At 41.4% G+C, this 16,294-nt stretch overlaps 1 protein-coding gene across 5 annotated transcripts in view; it reads right to left on the reverse strand.

Moving 5' to 3' along the window:
* The window catches only part of ASPH (aspartate beta-hydroxylase), a 227,846-nt gene extending 220,540 nt beyond the window's left edge, over positions 1-7,306 (reverse strand). For 4 of the 5 annotated variants that reach the window (XM_010360355.2, XM_010360353.2, XM_010360361.2 and 1 more), the window contains exon 1: positions 6,697-7,306. In XM_010360355.2, the coding sequence (XP_010358657.1) occupies positions 6,697-6,811 (115 nt within the window). In that variant the 5' untranslated portion in view covers positions 6,812-7,306. Of the gene's footprint in view, positions 1-6,373; positions 6,542-6,696 lie in introns of those variants that run through there. The other variant, XM_030937465.1, reaches the window with a different exon arrangement.
* Positions 7,307-16,294: the final 8,988 nt, after the last annotated feature.

Here is a 16,294-nt window from a genome sequence, read left to right on the forward strand (position 1 = left end):
AAGAAGAAAAGAAAAGAAAAAAGGGAAGAGAAGAGAAAAGAAGAGAAGAAAGAGAAGAGAAGAGAAGAGAAGAGAAGAGAAGAGAAGAGAAGAGAAGAGAAGAGAAGAGAAGAGAAAGCAGGCCGGCCAGTCAGCCAGGTACACAGGAAGATTCAGTATTATAAACATCTGTATTTGTCCCAAATTGTTCTATAGATTCAATACAATGCCAGTAAAAATTCTCAAATATTTTTCATGAATGTATTTGGTAAGCAGATTCTAAAATCTAGAGAAATGGATGAGGAAAGGTCCCAAAGCAGCAAACACAATAGTGAAAAAGGCAGGATAGAAGGACACGCCCTATCAGATACGTGGACTCACTACAAAGCTATAGTGAGCAACTTAGTTTGGTGTTGCTTCTACATGCCTGGAACAAAATACAGCTGGACGTATTCATGCACAAGAGGTGATGCTGCAGACCAGGGTAAAAAGATGACAAATCAACTAACAGTATAGGACATTTTTATTTGCCCTTTAAAAAAAATACTGAATTAGATCCCTACCAACAAAATATACAATAAAATGCTACACCAGGTAGTTCAGAAATCTAAATGTAAAAAACCAACGTTTCAGATGTTTTAGAGGAAAATACAAGAATAATTCATGACATCTGTGTTATGTGTCTTACGTAAAGTGTAAAGGTGTGAACCATAAAGTAGAAAATAGAAAAAGTCTATTAATATATTAAAATCTTAAAATTCTGAAGTAAAGTTAAATGCTAGATATTCTTTCAACAAATATTTACAACACAGATTTTGAGATTTATGTAAGTTAAAAAATTAACTGCCCTAAATAAAATTTACAAGTGAAATAAAATTTACAAGTGAAACTAAGACCAAAAGAGTCTTTCCAGTATACCAAGAAAATTGACATTGAAAGCAGTGTGTGAAAGATAGGGAGAAAAACTGTATAGTAGAAATATAATAAATAAAAGAAGTTACAGACAGGACGGAATAACAAAATAACAGTGACTCTGCACTATGGAATGGTAGAAATGGCTGTCAAAGCTATGTAAGATATGAGAAAAGGCAGTTACAACAATGCTGGTTGTGAAATAAAATTATCAGAGGATATTCTCCTACTTTAAATTTAAGACTGATCCTTGCTGGCTTAAGTGCAGGATGAGTCACTGGGTTCAACGTGTGGGCACACATGTAAGAGAGAAGTGCTGGCATTTCTCCAAGCACAGAGATAGTGGGTGCCCTTGGAAATCTTACTACAACTGGACAGTAACTACCCCCAGCCTCCAGCCCCCTACCCCTCAAATAAGTCAATTCACCAATGCTGTCTACTCTGGAGCACACAAAGTATCTATGGCAGATGATGACAGTCACATGACTAGGCAAGCAACCTGGATCTCACAGGGGGCCGAATAGCCCAGATCCTTCAAAAGATGATTTTCTTTTTTAAAAAAGTTATTCACCAAGGGAGCTCAACATTTCTTTTGAGTCTAATAGGTTATCTAGACCAAATTTGTCCTCAGCTGTGGCCAATTTGATATGAACTAAATTATATTCAGTGATTTGCCATTAAAAGATAACCACATTAGCCAAAGGTAACCAAGAAAGGTAATCCCTGAAAAACAAAGATCAAATGCAGAACAAAAGCCTGACGCATCCCTCACATTGGGGGAATAAAATACTAAAATTAAAAAATAATGACTAACAAGAAAATACCATCTTAGTTCCCAGCAGTACCAGAAAAAAGCGTAATAAAAAAGTTAAAGCACTGGCCTCCAGACTATACTCCCACAGTGGTACACAGGAAAGAAAAGAACATCCTGAATCCTTATACCTCTAATAAAAATGGCCAGAGCTGCAGGACTGAACCAGAGAAACTCATCAAACCCACGTGTGCAGTGCAGAGCCGACACTGGCAGCAGATTATGAAGCAAGCAGCCCTTGCACCTCCACATTTCCCGATAGATGGCTGAGGCTTTTCCCCAGAGGTTTAGGTGGGATGTAGATAGGTTCTATGTACACAGGGTTTATTTAAGAGAAGTTCATTTGAAAAACATTTTTGTACCTTGGTACAGAATGAAGTCAAGCCATTTAGAGGTGATGCAGAAATATTCAAGCCACAAACTAAGTTGCATATTTTCATGATGTTAAAACAGTGGCTGGAATTACGTCAAAAGACTAAAATACACCTGAGCCTTGGTAAGATAAAATAATGTTACAGATTTCTGAGCCATTAAGGGCAAATTACCAACTTGAAAGTTGATGGGCAAATGGATACTTACACCTCCAGAAGCCGAGAGAAATGTATCAAGTAGTCCTGAAAGCATAGTATAAACTCTACCTCAAGTATATACATTTTACTTAACACAAAGATTCTACGGAAAATAAAAATAAATAAATAAATAAATAAGAACAAATCATCAAAAAAGTCAAAGCACGCAATGGCCGGATGACATCTACACTTTTATATTCTCCAAAGTTTTGCATTCACCCCTACTATTAGACGTACTTTAATGGCAACAACTGAGAAACACAAAGGCATATGAAATCAGTATTAGTGACATCAAAACTCTGAAAACAAAATAGATAACAATTCTTTACATTTAAGGAGGCTGGGAACCGAGATTTTTAGCAATTCTTGGTTCTGGTTCTTGCATAGATATGATCCAGGTCATCAGATTCTTTCTCCCAAACTGCATTAGCTTTCTGGAGAAAGGGGTTTTTCTACTGGAACCAGAGAGCTAGCGGCTAAATATGTGATATTAACTAACAACAAGATGGACAGACCCTATGAGCCTTTATGCAAGTTCCTCTGTTGATAATTGGCTGAAAATGAAAAGGTCATACATTCATTTTCTAGTAATCTTTATGAGAGATTATTTTAAAGTAAGACTAAAATATAGCCCAAGATATAGAACTTCGACTTCTACAGGCCACCAGAGGTTAACTGGTCTCTGGAAAATGTGTCCATAAACTCCCTCAGAACATTATTTAGTGCTTGGTTTCATATGATCTGGTCAGGATGGACAAAATGCTGTTGAACTGAACACAAAAGAGTTGATAGTTCTTGCAGCGGAAGAATTATGGTCTTCCTATCTTTTCATCTTAGAATGACTAATGGAGGATTAAGCAATTGGTTCTGATGGTCTTTGGCTAAAGAAAGAAAATTTTGCTAGGGCCTCTTCATTCAAGGGCTCCACAATGCCATCAGCAGTGTATTGTAGCCCTCAGTTACTTAGTAATCTAAGAGACACTCAAAGTAGAAAGAAAAAAAAGAAGCTAAACTCAGAAGTGTGTTTCTAAATGACAAATACTCATCAAATGAAGCTGTTAATGTTTTACAGGCAGTACATGAATGTATTTCATTCTAATTAAACCAAAATAAATATGCTGCACAATCTACTGAGAGACCTTGAGAGAGTTAAAAAGTAGCTAAGACTTTTTAAGTGCTTATGTATCAACAGTTTTGAGTATTTGCAGATTGATTAAATAATAATAATAATAATCAAAAACTGCTATTACATAACCCGAAGCTTCAAACTAAGGGGGAAGTGTTCTACAGTGACACCTAGTGGTAAAAGGTAATGTAGTAGCAGGAGACCGAGTAGCAGGACAAAATAAACAGGGAGATGGAAAGCTGCTAGGAGATACTGGGAGGTAAGGGGTGATACTCAAAAGGGAAAAGCTAAACAAGCAAACAAACAGAAAACATCACACATACCAGTGTCTACAAAATAAGCCCAAAAGGACATCATGTTCCTTCTCTGCCAAAATATTTTCAAATCAATAAATGTGAAAAAGGCTTCTCCTGGGCCCAACTGGTCATGCAAGTCCAGTTCTACATGCAAATTAAAGGTAAGAAGTCCAATTTATTCATGTTTCTTTTATATTACAAAGAGTAAAACTGAAAAAAAAGTAAAATTGAACTCTGTAGAAAACCATTTTATCATTTTTCAGTTTAAGTTGAAGAAAATAAAAAAGACACTTTCTTTAAAAATCTGTGTGATATAAATTCCCCAAATTCCAGCTTCCAAACATCACTTTTCAGTAAAATGACCACGAAGATAAAGTTTGGACAGAAAAAAAAAATAATAATCACCTTTTCCCTAAAATGCATGTTTCAAATGACTGGGTTCTTTTTTCCCCATACTTTCACATAAAAACTTAAGAAATAATAATGTTTGATGTGACCAATGCCATTATCTTCTGATTCTCAATGTAAGACATCTCAAAAAACGTACTATTTGAACACATATACTTCTTCTCAAACTAAAATTTCAAAGATTGTTTCAAATACAATTTTTTGTCAAGGGAAATGTAATTGGTGATAGGACAAAAGTATAGTTTTCTCCAATAATTAAGCGCAGTACTCATGGAAACAGCCAGAAGAAAACTTGATAATCCAGTTTGACTCCAATTACATATTAGAGAAACTAAAATGCAAGTAGCATGGCAAAATGAATAAGAGAAAACCTGGGTTCTGAGTCTTGGTTCTTCCAGTAATTAGTTGAGTTTCCATGAACTAAACAACCTTCAATGAACTCGACAACTTTTCTGGGCATTAATTACCTCATCTGTATGATTTGTGCAGGAAACTACATGGGTCTCACAGTATGTCACTGCTAAAAAGTCTTTGATTTTCCCAGTAGAAGGGAATGGTTTGCACAACGTCCGTACCTTAATGACCAAGTAAACATAGCATTAAAAGAAAAGCCAGCATTATCTTTTGAGTACAGCCTACTACACATGACACTGCACTTTAACTGTTTAGGATGATGGAAAGAAATGGTTTCCATGCCTAGTGCCTTCTATCTGGCACACGGTCAGAACTCAGTATCTACTGGAAGAAAAAAACAACAAAAAACCTGCAGATATGCGAATAAATAATACTCATTATGTAACATGCAGGGCTCCAATATCAACTTTTGTTTTTGCATCACGGGCATTCCTTCCTTTTACACAGTCTTTTACATACTATGTCTGTTTCATGACTATTAGAGAATCAATGTGTAAAATGCTTAAAAGGCTGTAGATCCTCAAATATGGACAGAGTTTGTTCTAAAATGCCTGAGTATGAAAGTCAGGAGAAGTTAATTTAAGTCACTGCATTTCCTAAACCTATCTCTTGCCTTTTAAAATGCTTCAAATAGTTATGGGGTAGGGATAGAAACGTGACACACATTTCCCAATATTAGTTCTCACCAATAAGAGGCCATATAAAATGACTTCCTCAGATGCAATCAGCCGTCTACTCATAAACACAAAAATGAAATGGAATGAAGATATGCTTCACCAGTAAATAGCTACAGAAACCTTTGAAAACAACTAACATCAAAGTCTGGTTAATCAGCTTTCTCTGCTTAGTGCCCTAAGAGGCACAATGGGTTCTTCTCATTTAGGGATGTTAAAAAGAGTAGCCTCGGTCCCCTGAGGCAATTAATCTATCCCTCTGCAGGTTTAAGTAAGTGACATTTAAGAACAAGTGAAAAAGGAACACAGTTTTACTTATGTCGGAGGTGAATTAATATGCTTGCACTGTGTGTACATCTTTACATTTAGAATACAAATATTAGCCCTTATAACGTAAATTTGTGCAATGGATTTAATGCACTACTTTCCCCATTAAAATTTATTCATTCATTCACTACTCAAGTATTTATTGAGCACCTATTATGGGACAGGAACATTCTAGGAGTTGGGGATACGGAGAGAATGAGCCAAAGACAACACTCATGAAAGTAATAAGACAAGTTCAGATAGTGACAAGTGCTATAAAGAAAATACTTCTTTTGACTATAGCTATTTGATTCATTTTCTTGGTATATTATGAACTAATGATCTGTAGATCTCAGCGAACAAAGAGCCTAAATCACTTCAAGTGAAGTTCACAGCTCACATTCCATACACATGTGTATTGCAGCTTCAATATCCTAAATATGAGTCAAAGGAAGTAGAAAAGAAACCGAGAACCACTGAAATATGAGACGAAACAGATTTAAAAATCTGTTCTCTCTCTGCTGGATATGCACATGAACGAGGAGAAAGGTGAATATCCAATCGATTTTATTTTAAGTAAAAGTGGTAAAAATAGAGACGCTCGTTCAGTATTTCATGACATTCTAAGGTATTTTAAAGGTAACTGCAACGCATATTAAGAAAGCTACATACAAGCAAAAATATTTAACATAATTTCCAAGAGCATTCAAATGACTCCCAACTTCTCCCCCCCACCCCCCGCCCCCAGGCGCCCCCACTTTCACATCCTTTGAATTGCTCTGAAACACTGCTGGTTAGGCAGGAACTCACTTTCCCTGACTTTGGCTCATTTTCAACTCCCCAAAACATGCGAGGCAAAAGATAAATTGTTTTCTTACTCCCATTTCAATTCCACGGAAAGCCAAAAGACACGCTCAGCAACCTCTGTCTCGGCTGCGCCCAGCAGGTGAAGGAACCGCTGGGAAGTGGCTCCCCGAGACCACCATCCCGACGGCTCGGACCCCAGTCCGCCTGGCCCCTCGCCCGCCCGCCAGGCCCGCCGAGTGCGGCCTCCGCCCTGCGCGCCTAAAGGAGGAGCGTCGCGGGGGATGGAGGTGGCGTGCAGTGGGATCTGTGGAGATGCACCCGCAACGCCCGCCGCGCCACCCGGCTCTCTACCCCGAAACGCGGCCCCGGATCCCCGCCCCGCAGGGCCTCTGACCTCTCCGGGCCCCGGGGCTGCTGCTGCCCCCGCTGCTGCCCGCACTCGTGCTACCGCTGCCGGAGCCGCTGCTGCTGCTGTTGCCGCTGCCCTTGGCATTCTTACGCTGGGCCATCGCACGCTCCGCGGGGGCTGGCGAGGGCTGGTGGGCTTCCTCAGTGCGCAGGGGGACACACGCGACACGGGAGTCGCTGGCGGCGGCGGCGTGCGCTGGAGCGGGTTTGGGCCGCTGCTCCTGCAGCAGAGCCTGTGCCTCGGCACCGCCCGCAGCACCTCAGAGGACTTTTCACCCGCGTGCCGGCTGCGCGCGCCCGCCCTCGCGTGTACGAACTTGTGACTGCCTCCCGGGGCGAGAGCGCGCGGCTCGCCTCCCGACAGCCACGCCCCTTCCCGGCCTCGCCCCGCCCCCGGAAGGCTGAGTGACGGCGCCTGGGACCGAATCGCAAGGGCACTTACGAGGCGGCTGTACCCTGCAGCGCTCCCAGCCCTTGCTCACTTAGGGCAGTTCGGGCGCTAGGCAGCTGCCTGTGAGCGCGAGCCGCTTTCGGCTTTGCAGTCTGTCCCGGTCCTTTGGAACGTGGCAAACGTGGAAGCCGAAAGGGTTCTCGCGAGCGTTGGCAGACCCCCTTCATTGGGATGTGACAGGGCGCGGTTCAGGGTAGGCGGACACGTGGGCCGTCCTTGGGCGGAGTGCGCCGCCTCTAGGCCTTTCACTGGGAATTTTGTCCCCTTTCCCTATACAAGGAAAGGAAGGAGTGTAATCTCGCTTCTTGCAAAAGAGATCCCTGTTTCTTGTCCTGATTAATACTGACATTTCTGAAATGGTGATATTAGGACTAGTTCAATGCTTAAACCGTATGAGTTCATCCATTTGGTGCTAAAGCAGGAATTTAGTTCGTTTGTGCCATCAATATTTTCAGAGACTCTTAGTTAAGGAAGGAAAATGCAAATGTGAAACGAAAAGTTCATTTTCTCATCCTGGATGGCACCCTCTATCTGAAATCCCTGCCTGCTTTGCTAACGCCTGGGTCTGTGCTGCCTGGGCCTGGGCTGCCAGAGAATTCCTAACAGAGTATTAAAATGTCTTGGCACATGGTTGAACCAAACAAGGACTTGAGGTCAGCCACGTCTTTATCATCTTTGTATCACCATTGCTAACACCATGCCCAATGTGTAATAAGCAAGAAATGCTTAGTGATTTGATACATTTCTGTCAATGGCTGAACCCACAGCTCTTGATCATGTTTCGTAGCAACCCCTGGGAGTGTCTCAGGAGGGCTCAGGGACCAGAGAGAAGAGTTGCAATGTGGCATCTGGTTTCATTCCTCTTCTCCAGTCCCACAAACCCACCCATCCTGGCCTTCGGAAGCACCCCCGCCTCCCCCCGGCCCCATGCCTTTTCAGCTGTGGATGGTTGGATGCTGCTTGACCATACCCTGATGATGCACAGAAACCCCCCAAGGGTCGTGTTGCAGAGTAAAGAGAATGCCTTTCTTTACCTTTTGTCAAACAGTATTAGGCTATTATCAAGAGACGGCGAGATGGGAGAGTTCACAGAGTTTTTACTGAAGCAGCTCTCTCAGCTTTTATCTTGTGGCATCTCCTTCTGCCTCCACATATTCTTTCTCCCATTCAGGGCCCCCTTACAACCATCTATTATATTATTTCAATGAAGGAGGTGGAGAACTGGATTAAGAGACAAATCTGAGTGATGGTGCTTCATATAAAATAAAAATGAAAGCTAAACTTCAAAACACAATGCTCTAGCCCCCCGCCCCAAGATATTTTTACTCTTAAATTCTCATAAAACCCTGTAGTCATATCAATTTCTTAAAAAAATGAGACACTGGAAGCTCAGAGAGATAAAACAAAATAAGGTCACTGTATTAGTCCATTTTCACACTGCAGATAAAGACATACTCGAGACTGGAAAGAAAAAGGGGTTTAACTTGACTTAAAGTTCCACATGGCTGGGGAGGCCTCAGAATCATGGCAGGAAGTGAAAGGTACTTCTTACATGGAGGTGACAAGAGAAAACGAGGAAGAAGTAAAAGCAGAAACCCCCGATAAACCCATTAGGTTTCATGAGAATTAATTCACCACCACGAGAATAGCACAGGAAAGACTGGCCCCCATGATTCAATTACCTCCCCGAGTCCCTCCCAAAACACATGGGAATTCTGAGAGATACAATTCAATGTTGAGATTTGAATGGGATCACAGCCAAATTTTATCATTCCACCCCAGTCCCTCCAAATTTCATGCCCTCACATTTCAAAAGCAATCATGCTTTCCCAACAGTTCCCCAAAGTCTTAACTCATTTCAACATTAACCCAGAAGTCCACAATTCAAAGTCTCATCTGAGACAAGGCAAGTCCCTTCTACCCATGAGCCTGTAAAATCAAAAGCAAGCTAGTTACTTACTAAATACAATGAGGGTACAGGTATTTGGTAAATACAGCCATTTCAAATGGGAGAAATTGGCCAAAACAAAGGGGTTACAGGGCCCATGCAAGTCTGAAGTCCAGTGAGGCAGTCAAATTTTAAAGTTCCAAAATTATCTTTTTTGACTCCAGGTCTCACATCCAAGTCACTCTGATGCAAGAGGTGGGTTCCCATGGTCTTGGGCAGCTGCATCCCTGTGGCTTTGCAGGGTACATCCTTCCTCCCAGCTGCTTTCATGGGCTGACATTGAGTGTCCACGGCTTTTCCAGGTGCACAGTGCAAACTGTCAGTGGATCTACCATTCTGGGGTCTAGAGGATGGTGGCAGTCTTCTCACAGCTCCCCTAGGCAGTGCCCCAGTAAGGACTCTGTGTAGGGGCTCTGACCCCACATTTTCCTTCTGCACTGCCCCAGCAGAGGTTCTCCATGAGGGCACCGTCCTTGCAGCAAACTTGTGCCTGGGCATCCAGGCGTTTCCATACATCTTCTGAAATCTAGGTGGAGGTTCCTGAACCTCAGTTCTTGACTTCTGTGCATCTGCAGGCTCAACACCATGTGGAAGCTGCCAAGGCTTGGGACTTCCACCTTCTAAAGCCACAGTCTGAGCTGTACGTTGGAGCCTTTCAGCCACGGCTGGAGTGGCTAGGACAGTCACAAAGCTAGTAAGTGATAGAACAGGGATGTGAATTTGGTTGGACTGGCTCCAGAGTCTATAGTCCAAATTATTCCTCCTGGATAAGACGTAGTTTGGAGTGGAGAAAGTCTCACTTGCCTCCCTTTTCAGTTAATGGATGTCTCCAGGAAGCCTCCTTGGTCCTACCTGCAAAGATAGGTCTGAAACCCAGTGGTAGGTGCTTATCAAAGCCTATCTCTTTAAGGAAACCAAATTTATTTTATAGCTAACTCCAAAATGCCATTAAGTGATGCTTTGCTCCTGCATTTCCAGAAACTAAATCTGGTACCCCTGACAGGGTACATTGCTGTGTATCTTGGGCAATACCAGGCCAAAATAGAGGTTGTTGTAAATTTGAATCACAGAAAATAAGAGGCTACCTAGCACTTCCTTGTATCCTGAGGAAACAGCTATGATAACATTTATGCACTCAGTATTATCAAATAAAAGTTAAATCAGATGCATCAGTTCTAGACACAGTTTCATTTCAGGGACTAAATTCCCTCAAGGTGAGTATCAGAACTATACGTTTTATATCTGTCTGTACTTCCCATATGGTGGGCATCAAAAAACACAAAGCTTACCTAGGATTCATATATTTCTTTACAAAGGACCTTTTCTCTGCATGGGTGGGAAGGCAAGGGAGACAAAGTATCTTTTAGTATCTTTTAAATTAAAGGAGAAGTCAAATGTTCCTTGTTAGCTTTTCCTGTTTTCCGTAATTTTCAAGCAAATGATGAAGAACCCTGGGTGAAATAATGTTAAAACGACCATAAAGACAAGACTTATCTAGGACAATATATTAAAATACTAATTTAATAGAACTTTTGAACTAGGTCAGATGTGTTTTTCAGGTATTTCCATAAACCTTCCATTGCCTGCACTGGGATTTGCAAGTGAGAACTGGAGGACACCATTTGTCCTAGTTTTTTTCTTCTTCTTCTTCTTTCTGATGACCCTTTACAACCTCCAGTCAAATTCCTTCCAAATTAATATTTCTGGATTTACTTATACGTACTATAGCATCATTTTAAACATTCCACTTTAACCTGCTTCCTAGAAAATGCCTCTTATTTTTATGCAATCTTCCTAATGTGAAGTTTTATTATTGCAAACTGAAACTGAGTATTTCCTCATCTTTATTTGCCATAGTAAATTGGACCATAGTGGAAAACAATAAATTTCAACTGGTCATGATTCATTTGTATGTTTTTCATATTATATTAGTGAAATTTGTTGTGACGAAAGTATACTGGTAAGGATAGTAGCACTTTCAAGGCATTCCCTACTCAGTGTTTTCAAAGGAATTATCCTCATATGAATCATATCTCAACACGTAAATGAGCTGTCATTTTCACCAAACAGCTTGACTTTAGATTACCTAGAAAAAATAAGCCTGACTAATATCTATATCATAAATAAATAGAATAAATTTATATGAGCAGAAGTGATTTTAAATCCAGTTAAAAATGGATTTGAGTTAGTACTGTTGTGTTATGATATGGTAAAATGATCTAAGTCACATTAGTTAAGAAACCTATCATTTCCTTTTTCCTTTCAATTCTTTAAATTTCCTATCAAGATTGGTACTTCTTAGAGCCAAAATTCCTTTCTAACAAATAACATTTAAGTAAGTGCTATTGCCAGGTCTTGAGTTTTCTAGCATGGGGAAATGATGGAATTAGCTGACTCTTCTTAAGTCTCAAACTTAATGCCAGAAAGAAACTTAAACATGGAGAAAAAGCCAAACATTAGAGAATAACAACAAAGTACAGTCATGGCAATTCCATAGCATATAAAGGACATATTAATGTGATTTAGGAGTAGTTAGAAAGTAAGAGGAAAAAGGAGAAAAAATGTGGAGAGATCTCAATAATTCAATTGTTTACAGATACTAACTTAAACTATATCTGCTTCAAGGATCATGTGAGAGAGAGAGAGAGAGAGACAGTGTGTGTGTGTGTGTGTGTGTGTGTGTGTGTGTGTGTGTGTGTTTGTCTAAGTAAAGTAAGTATTTCTTTGTCTTTCAGGAAAATAACTAGCTGTTGGAAATAGGTCTCTTATCTAAATAAAAATATCCTGAAACTAGCTTCTAGAATCCTCCAATGTCATCAAATCTAAATATATAAATCAGAAGGATTTGCCTTAAAATGAATAGTGTTATTACAATACGCAAAACTGGATCAATTAGTCAACCTAAATTCTTGACAGTTGATGGGAAATCACACATACACTACATAAAAGTAGTATTAACACAGCCCTTTTTGCACTGTCATCTTTCTGACTTGAATCAATTCTGCAATTTCATAACCACATGACAAATATTACCAGGCCCATGCCAAAAAAAAAATTCCTGAGAGACTTTGTCAAAGAGCTTGCAAGCATAAAAAATAGAGAGGATCTCCGTGTATCATTGCAATAATATTTTATTAACCTAAAGACCACTACTAATATATTTGAAATCCTACAGTATTTCTTTACTTTAAGAAGTACAATATCTATTACTTAAAAAAAAAATTTCACAACATATTGTGGCAAATAAACAAGTGGTCCAGAATATTTTGTCATTCTTGGTGAAACTGCTGTAATACTGACTTCATCAAATAACAAAGTCATTTCTCTTTTGGCAAATCCCTTTGAGTTACAGACATGCACCAATATCCTAGATGTTTACTAAAGGTACTTCTCCTAGCACCAGAAAGCACACTGATCAAGTAAAATTTAGTGGAAATTGTTTCTAAGCAGCTCTCTCACAAATGATACAAAATTCTGTTTTTTCTACTTTTTAAGCTACATGCATTGCACTTAGTTTTTCTGACTATAATACAAAAGAATTGAGTAATGCAGCTACCAAAAGGTATGCATATAAAATCAATTGTCTAAAAACCCAAGTGTAGAGGTTTGGCTGATCAGATGTATCCCAAGAGATTGATTTTTTAAAATTCTCTTTTCTGAATTTGACAACATTGATATAAAATATGAACACCTCAGTATAGCACTTGGGCTTATGTGAAAATAAACTAAGTTACAAATAGTATTAAGGAAACTATGTTCAGGCTACAGAAAATAAGGACTGTTGACATTCTCAACTCCATATCCCTGGTGAGCAGGCCAGTGTCTAGAGTGGAGTAATTATGTAAACATTTTCACTTTGGACTCTTTGTGCTTGCTACTCCTCGGCCCAGGGTGTGCTTTCTTGCAGAGGGCCTCTCAAGCTGCTGTGGTTTTGGTGAGAACTGTATGTGTTGGTATGAAATAGCCATTAAAACACTGGGCAGCTGCAGGTGAGAGCTTATGTTTGACAGTAGCAAGGAAGAAGATACATGAAGTCGATGTCTTATTAACAGAAGGGTAACAAGTAGTACTTTTTCACAAGTAGTATTCGACTGAAAAGGATTATTTTCTTAAAAATAGGTAGACAGAGCCCATTATCATTTATCCCATCATACAAATGCAGGCAGCCATGAATAGCTGAAGTAGGAAATCAAAAAGCAAGCATAGGAACAAAATGAACATCGTATGGATCTGTGTATTAATCACTTAGGGAATATAGTAGCCTGAAGTAGATAGAGAACTACATTTAAGGAATACAACTTAAAATGTGAAACCTGACCAATTTTAAACAGATAGGCTGCCAACTCTCTGCAATTATGATAGCTTCACAAAATTGATATGACTTCAAATCAGAACAGCATGAGACAGAAAAGATCATCTACAAATTACATAAAAGTAGGAGGGGAGAGAGAGGAAAAACCGATTTGTTCCATTAGCTAAGTTTGACTGGGTCTTTTTGTGTTTTTCCATTTCCAAGTTAGGAGAGGTTGGTTCTAATGCCAGAATTATGGTCAATATTATTTGCAGTTGGTTGGACCTGTGTGCATGAGCAATAAGAACTTGGTAAATTTCACATAAGTTGTTGTACACAGTCCGTTTATATTTCATGTAATCCTTTAAAAAAGGAAGTTAGGTCTCGAGTTAAAAGGATCAGTTCAAGTATTAAAGATCTCCAAGTGGACTCGTTAGACTCAAATTCAGGTCGATTCAAATTCAGGTGTGCTCAAATTCAAGGTTAGACTCAAATTAGACTCAAATTCAAGGTTCTGCTTACTCAGAAAGAGCAGATCTTAAAAACAGCAAATCTCACTGAATGATGCTTATTCAAGTCTAATTACCGCTTGTGCATGCAGGCTGACTCATAACACAGACGGTCATAGGGAAGGAGCAGCCATCACTAAGCACTACTATGTGCTCCTCACACCTCATCATCCTTTGCCACCAAGCACCAAGGAAAGGTGTGTGGGATGCCTCTGCCCCCTGCCCCTTCTGCTCTTTTCTGATGGCTTTTCTCCTTCAAACTGCCCTTGATGGAAACCTCATTTGACACATGTTGGGCACAAAGGAAAGGAGAGAATTCAGAGTCACCTGTGGGTCTCTTACCCTCTGGCCGTTTTTCTCTGACCTGTCATTAATGAAGGCCTAGGAAATACTGTGGACTCAGAATTAAAACGTTTTCCTTGGTTGAGGCTAAAAGGTAGGTTAAAAGTCCTGTAACTCTTGGGAAGAATCTTTACCAATCAACAGAAAATCCTCCTTCCTCCTGTCCCCACTCTCAGGACTCCCAGGGAAAATGCAAGTTGCTGGGGTAGAAAGATGGCATGTTCAGCATGACTGGCAAAAATTTGGCCTGCCTCTGGCTCTGATCCTGCAGAATAACAATTCTGTAATAAATAAGGCACCAAGCCAGAGATACTGGCCAAAGGAATTTGCAACTGGGAATAGGGAGTGGGGTGACATTACCAATAGGCAACAGTCCAAGGCCTGCAAAGTAAGCAGTACTGACAGAATTCCATGTCTCTCTAACCCACTGTTTTCTGCAAAGCAAGCACAGCAACTATTTCAGAAGCCCTCACTCCAGACTGGGCATACGTCTTCTCAGTTATTCTAGCAGGAGTGGAGAGAGGGCTCTTGCAGTTGCTACCTGATTTGCTTTAATGCGACCCCCAGAGCAAATGCCAGAGAAAAGGCAAGTAGGCAAGGCAAAAAAACTTTATTTACAAGCCAATGTGAAGGAGGGAGCGAGGTTCACTGGTCTCCGGCGGTGGAGGCCGACGAAGTCGCTCCGCTGTTCTCGGGCAAGGTTCCTAGCTCCGCACAGGAGCAGGGGCCAAGGAAGTTCGCACCGGCGTTCTCGGACGAGGTTCCTGGGTCCGGCGGACGAGGAGGGGCCAAGGAAGTTCGCTCCGGCGTTCTCAGACGAGGTTCCTGGGTCCCGCATACGAGGAGGGGCCGAGGAAGTTCGCTCCGGCGTTCTCGGATGAGGTTCCCGGGTCCCGCGCAGGAGGAGGGGCCGAGGAAGTTCGCACCGCGCGCCCACCGGGAGCAGCTTTTATGTCTTGGGCCCGGGAGTGGGGGGGCAGTGAACGGGACATAGGCGGGGCGGGGGCGGGGCGGTAGGCGTGGCTAGGCGGGCTCCGGTTCTTCTCCGTTGGAGGTTGGGTTGCGCCTGCACAGTCGACCCATGTCTCTCCGGGTGCGGGAAAGTTGACGGCGAAGAACCCGGAACTGTGCCATCTTCCCTCCATTCGTCCAAACACTACCATCTGCAGGTAGTAATCAGGATTTAAGATAGTTAAGGAGAGAATTGCTATATGGCAGATGTACCTGACAGCAATAACATAACCTAAGCATACCTTGAGAATGACCCTATGATCTAAAAAGAATGTGTGTTCAGTTTCAAACTAAGGAATCTGGGAGTGGTCAACCTGAAAATTCATTTCTTATCTATGAGCAACATCTAAACCACTAGCCCATTCTGTGGAAGGCAGGCCGTAGAGGGGATGGAGGGCCTTTGTTTTGGGTTAAAAGAAGGTGGCCAAGTAGAGGTTGCTAGGGGTAGGGTACTAAGTGAAAATGCTATATAAACTGCTTTCTTTTTTATAAGCTGTTGTGGTTCTCCTGCCCAGCGCACTGCCAGTGGACCCCTTGTATTAAGTCCTCTTAATAAACCCTACGTCTTGTTTGCTGGCTCCAGGTCCCTTCTTCGGCCTTTGAACCTGGTGCCTTCCCTACTAAAGTTAGTAGGGGGCCAGCATGACAACTTTGTGTTACTCCTTCTGTTCCCCTCCCAGCATTACAGGGCCCACCACATTGTCAGCTGGTCCTTGGGCCAGTGGTGGGTAATGTAACGATCCTTTGTGATACCTTCTCTGCAATATTCCCTGCACCAAAAAGATCACCAATCTCCAAAACCATGAGTCTTTGGTTGCTCTGAACACTCTCCAACTGTTTTCTGAATGGACAAAAGCTGGAACAATAACCAAAAGATGGAAGTGCCATTTCCCCACCTTATGAGGTAATAGTCTCATGGCAGTGACTGATAGCTGGCTTCCCTGCACTGTCTCTGACTCTTCCTAGCCTTTCTTCCGCATTTTCTTACTTCCTTCTTGCCAACTCATCCCCCTCAGAAGTCCAAATGTAATT

The sequence above is a fragment of the Rhinopithecus roxellana genome, chromosome 9 (assembly GCF_007565055.1).
Source record: "Rhinopithecus roxellana isolate Shanxi Qingling chromosome 9, ASM756505v1, whole genome shotgun sequence".
Taxonomy (NCBI): domain Eukaryota; kingdom Metazoa; phylum Chordata; class Mammalia; order Primates; family Cercopithecidae; genus Rhinopithecus; species Rhinopithecus roxellana.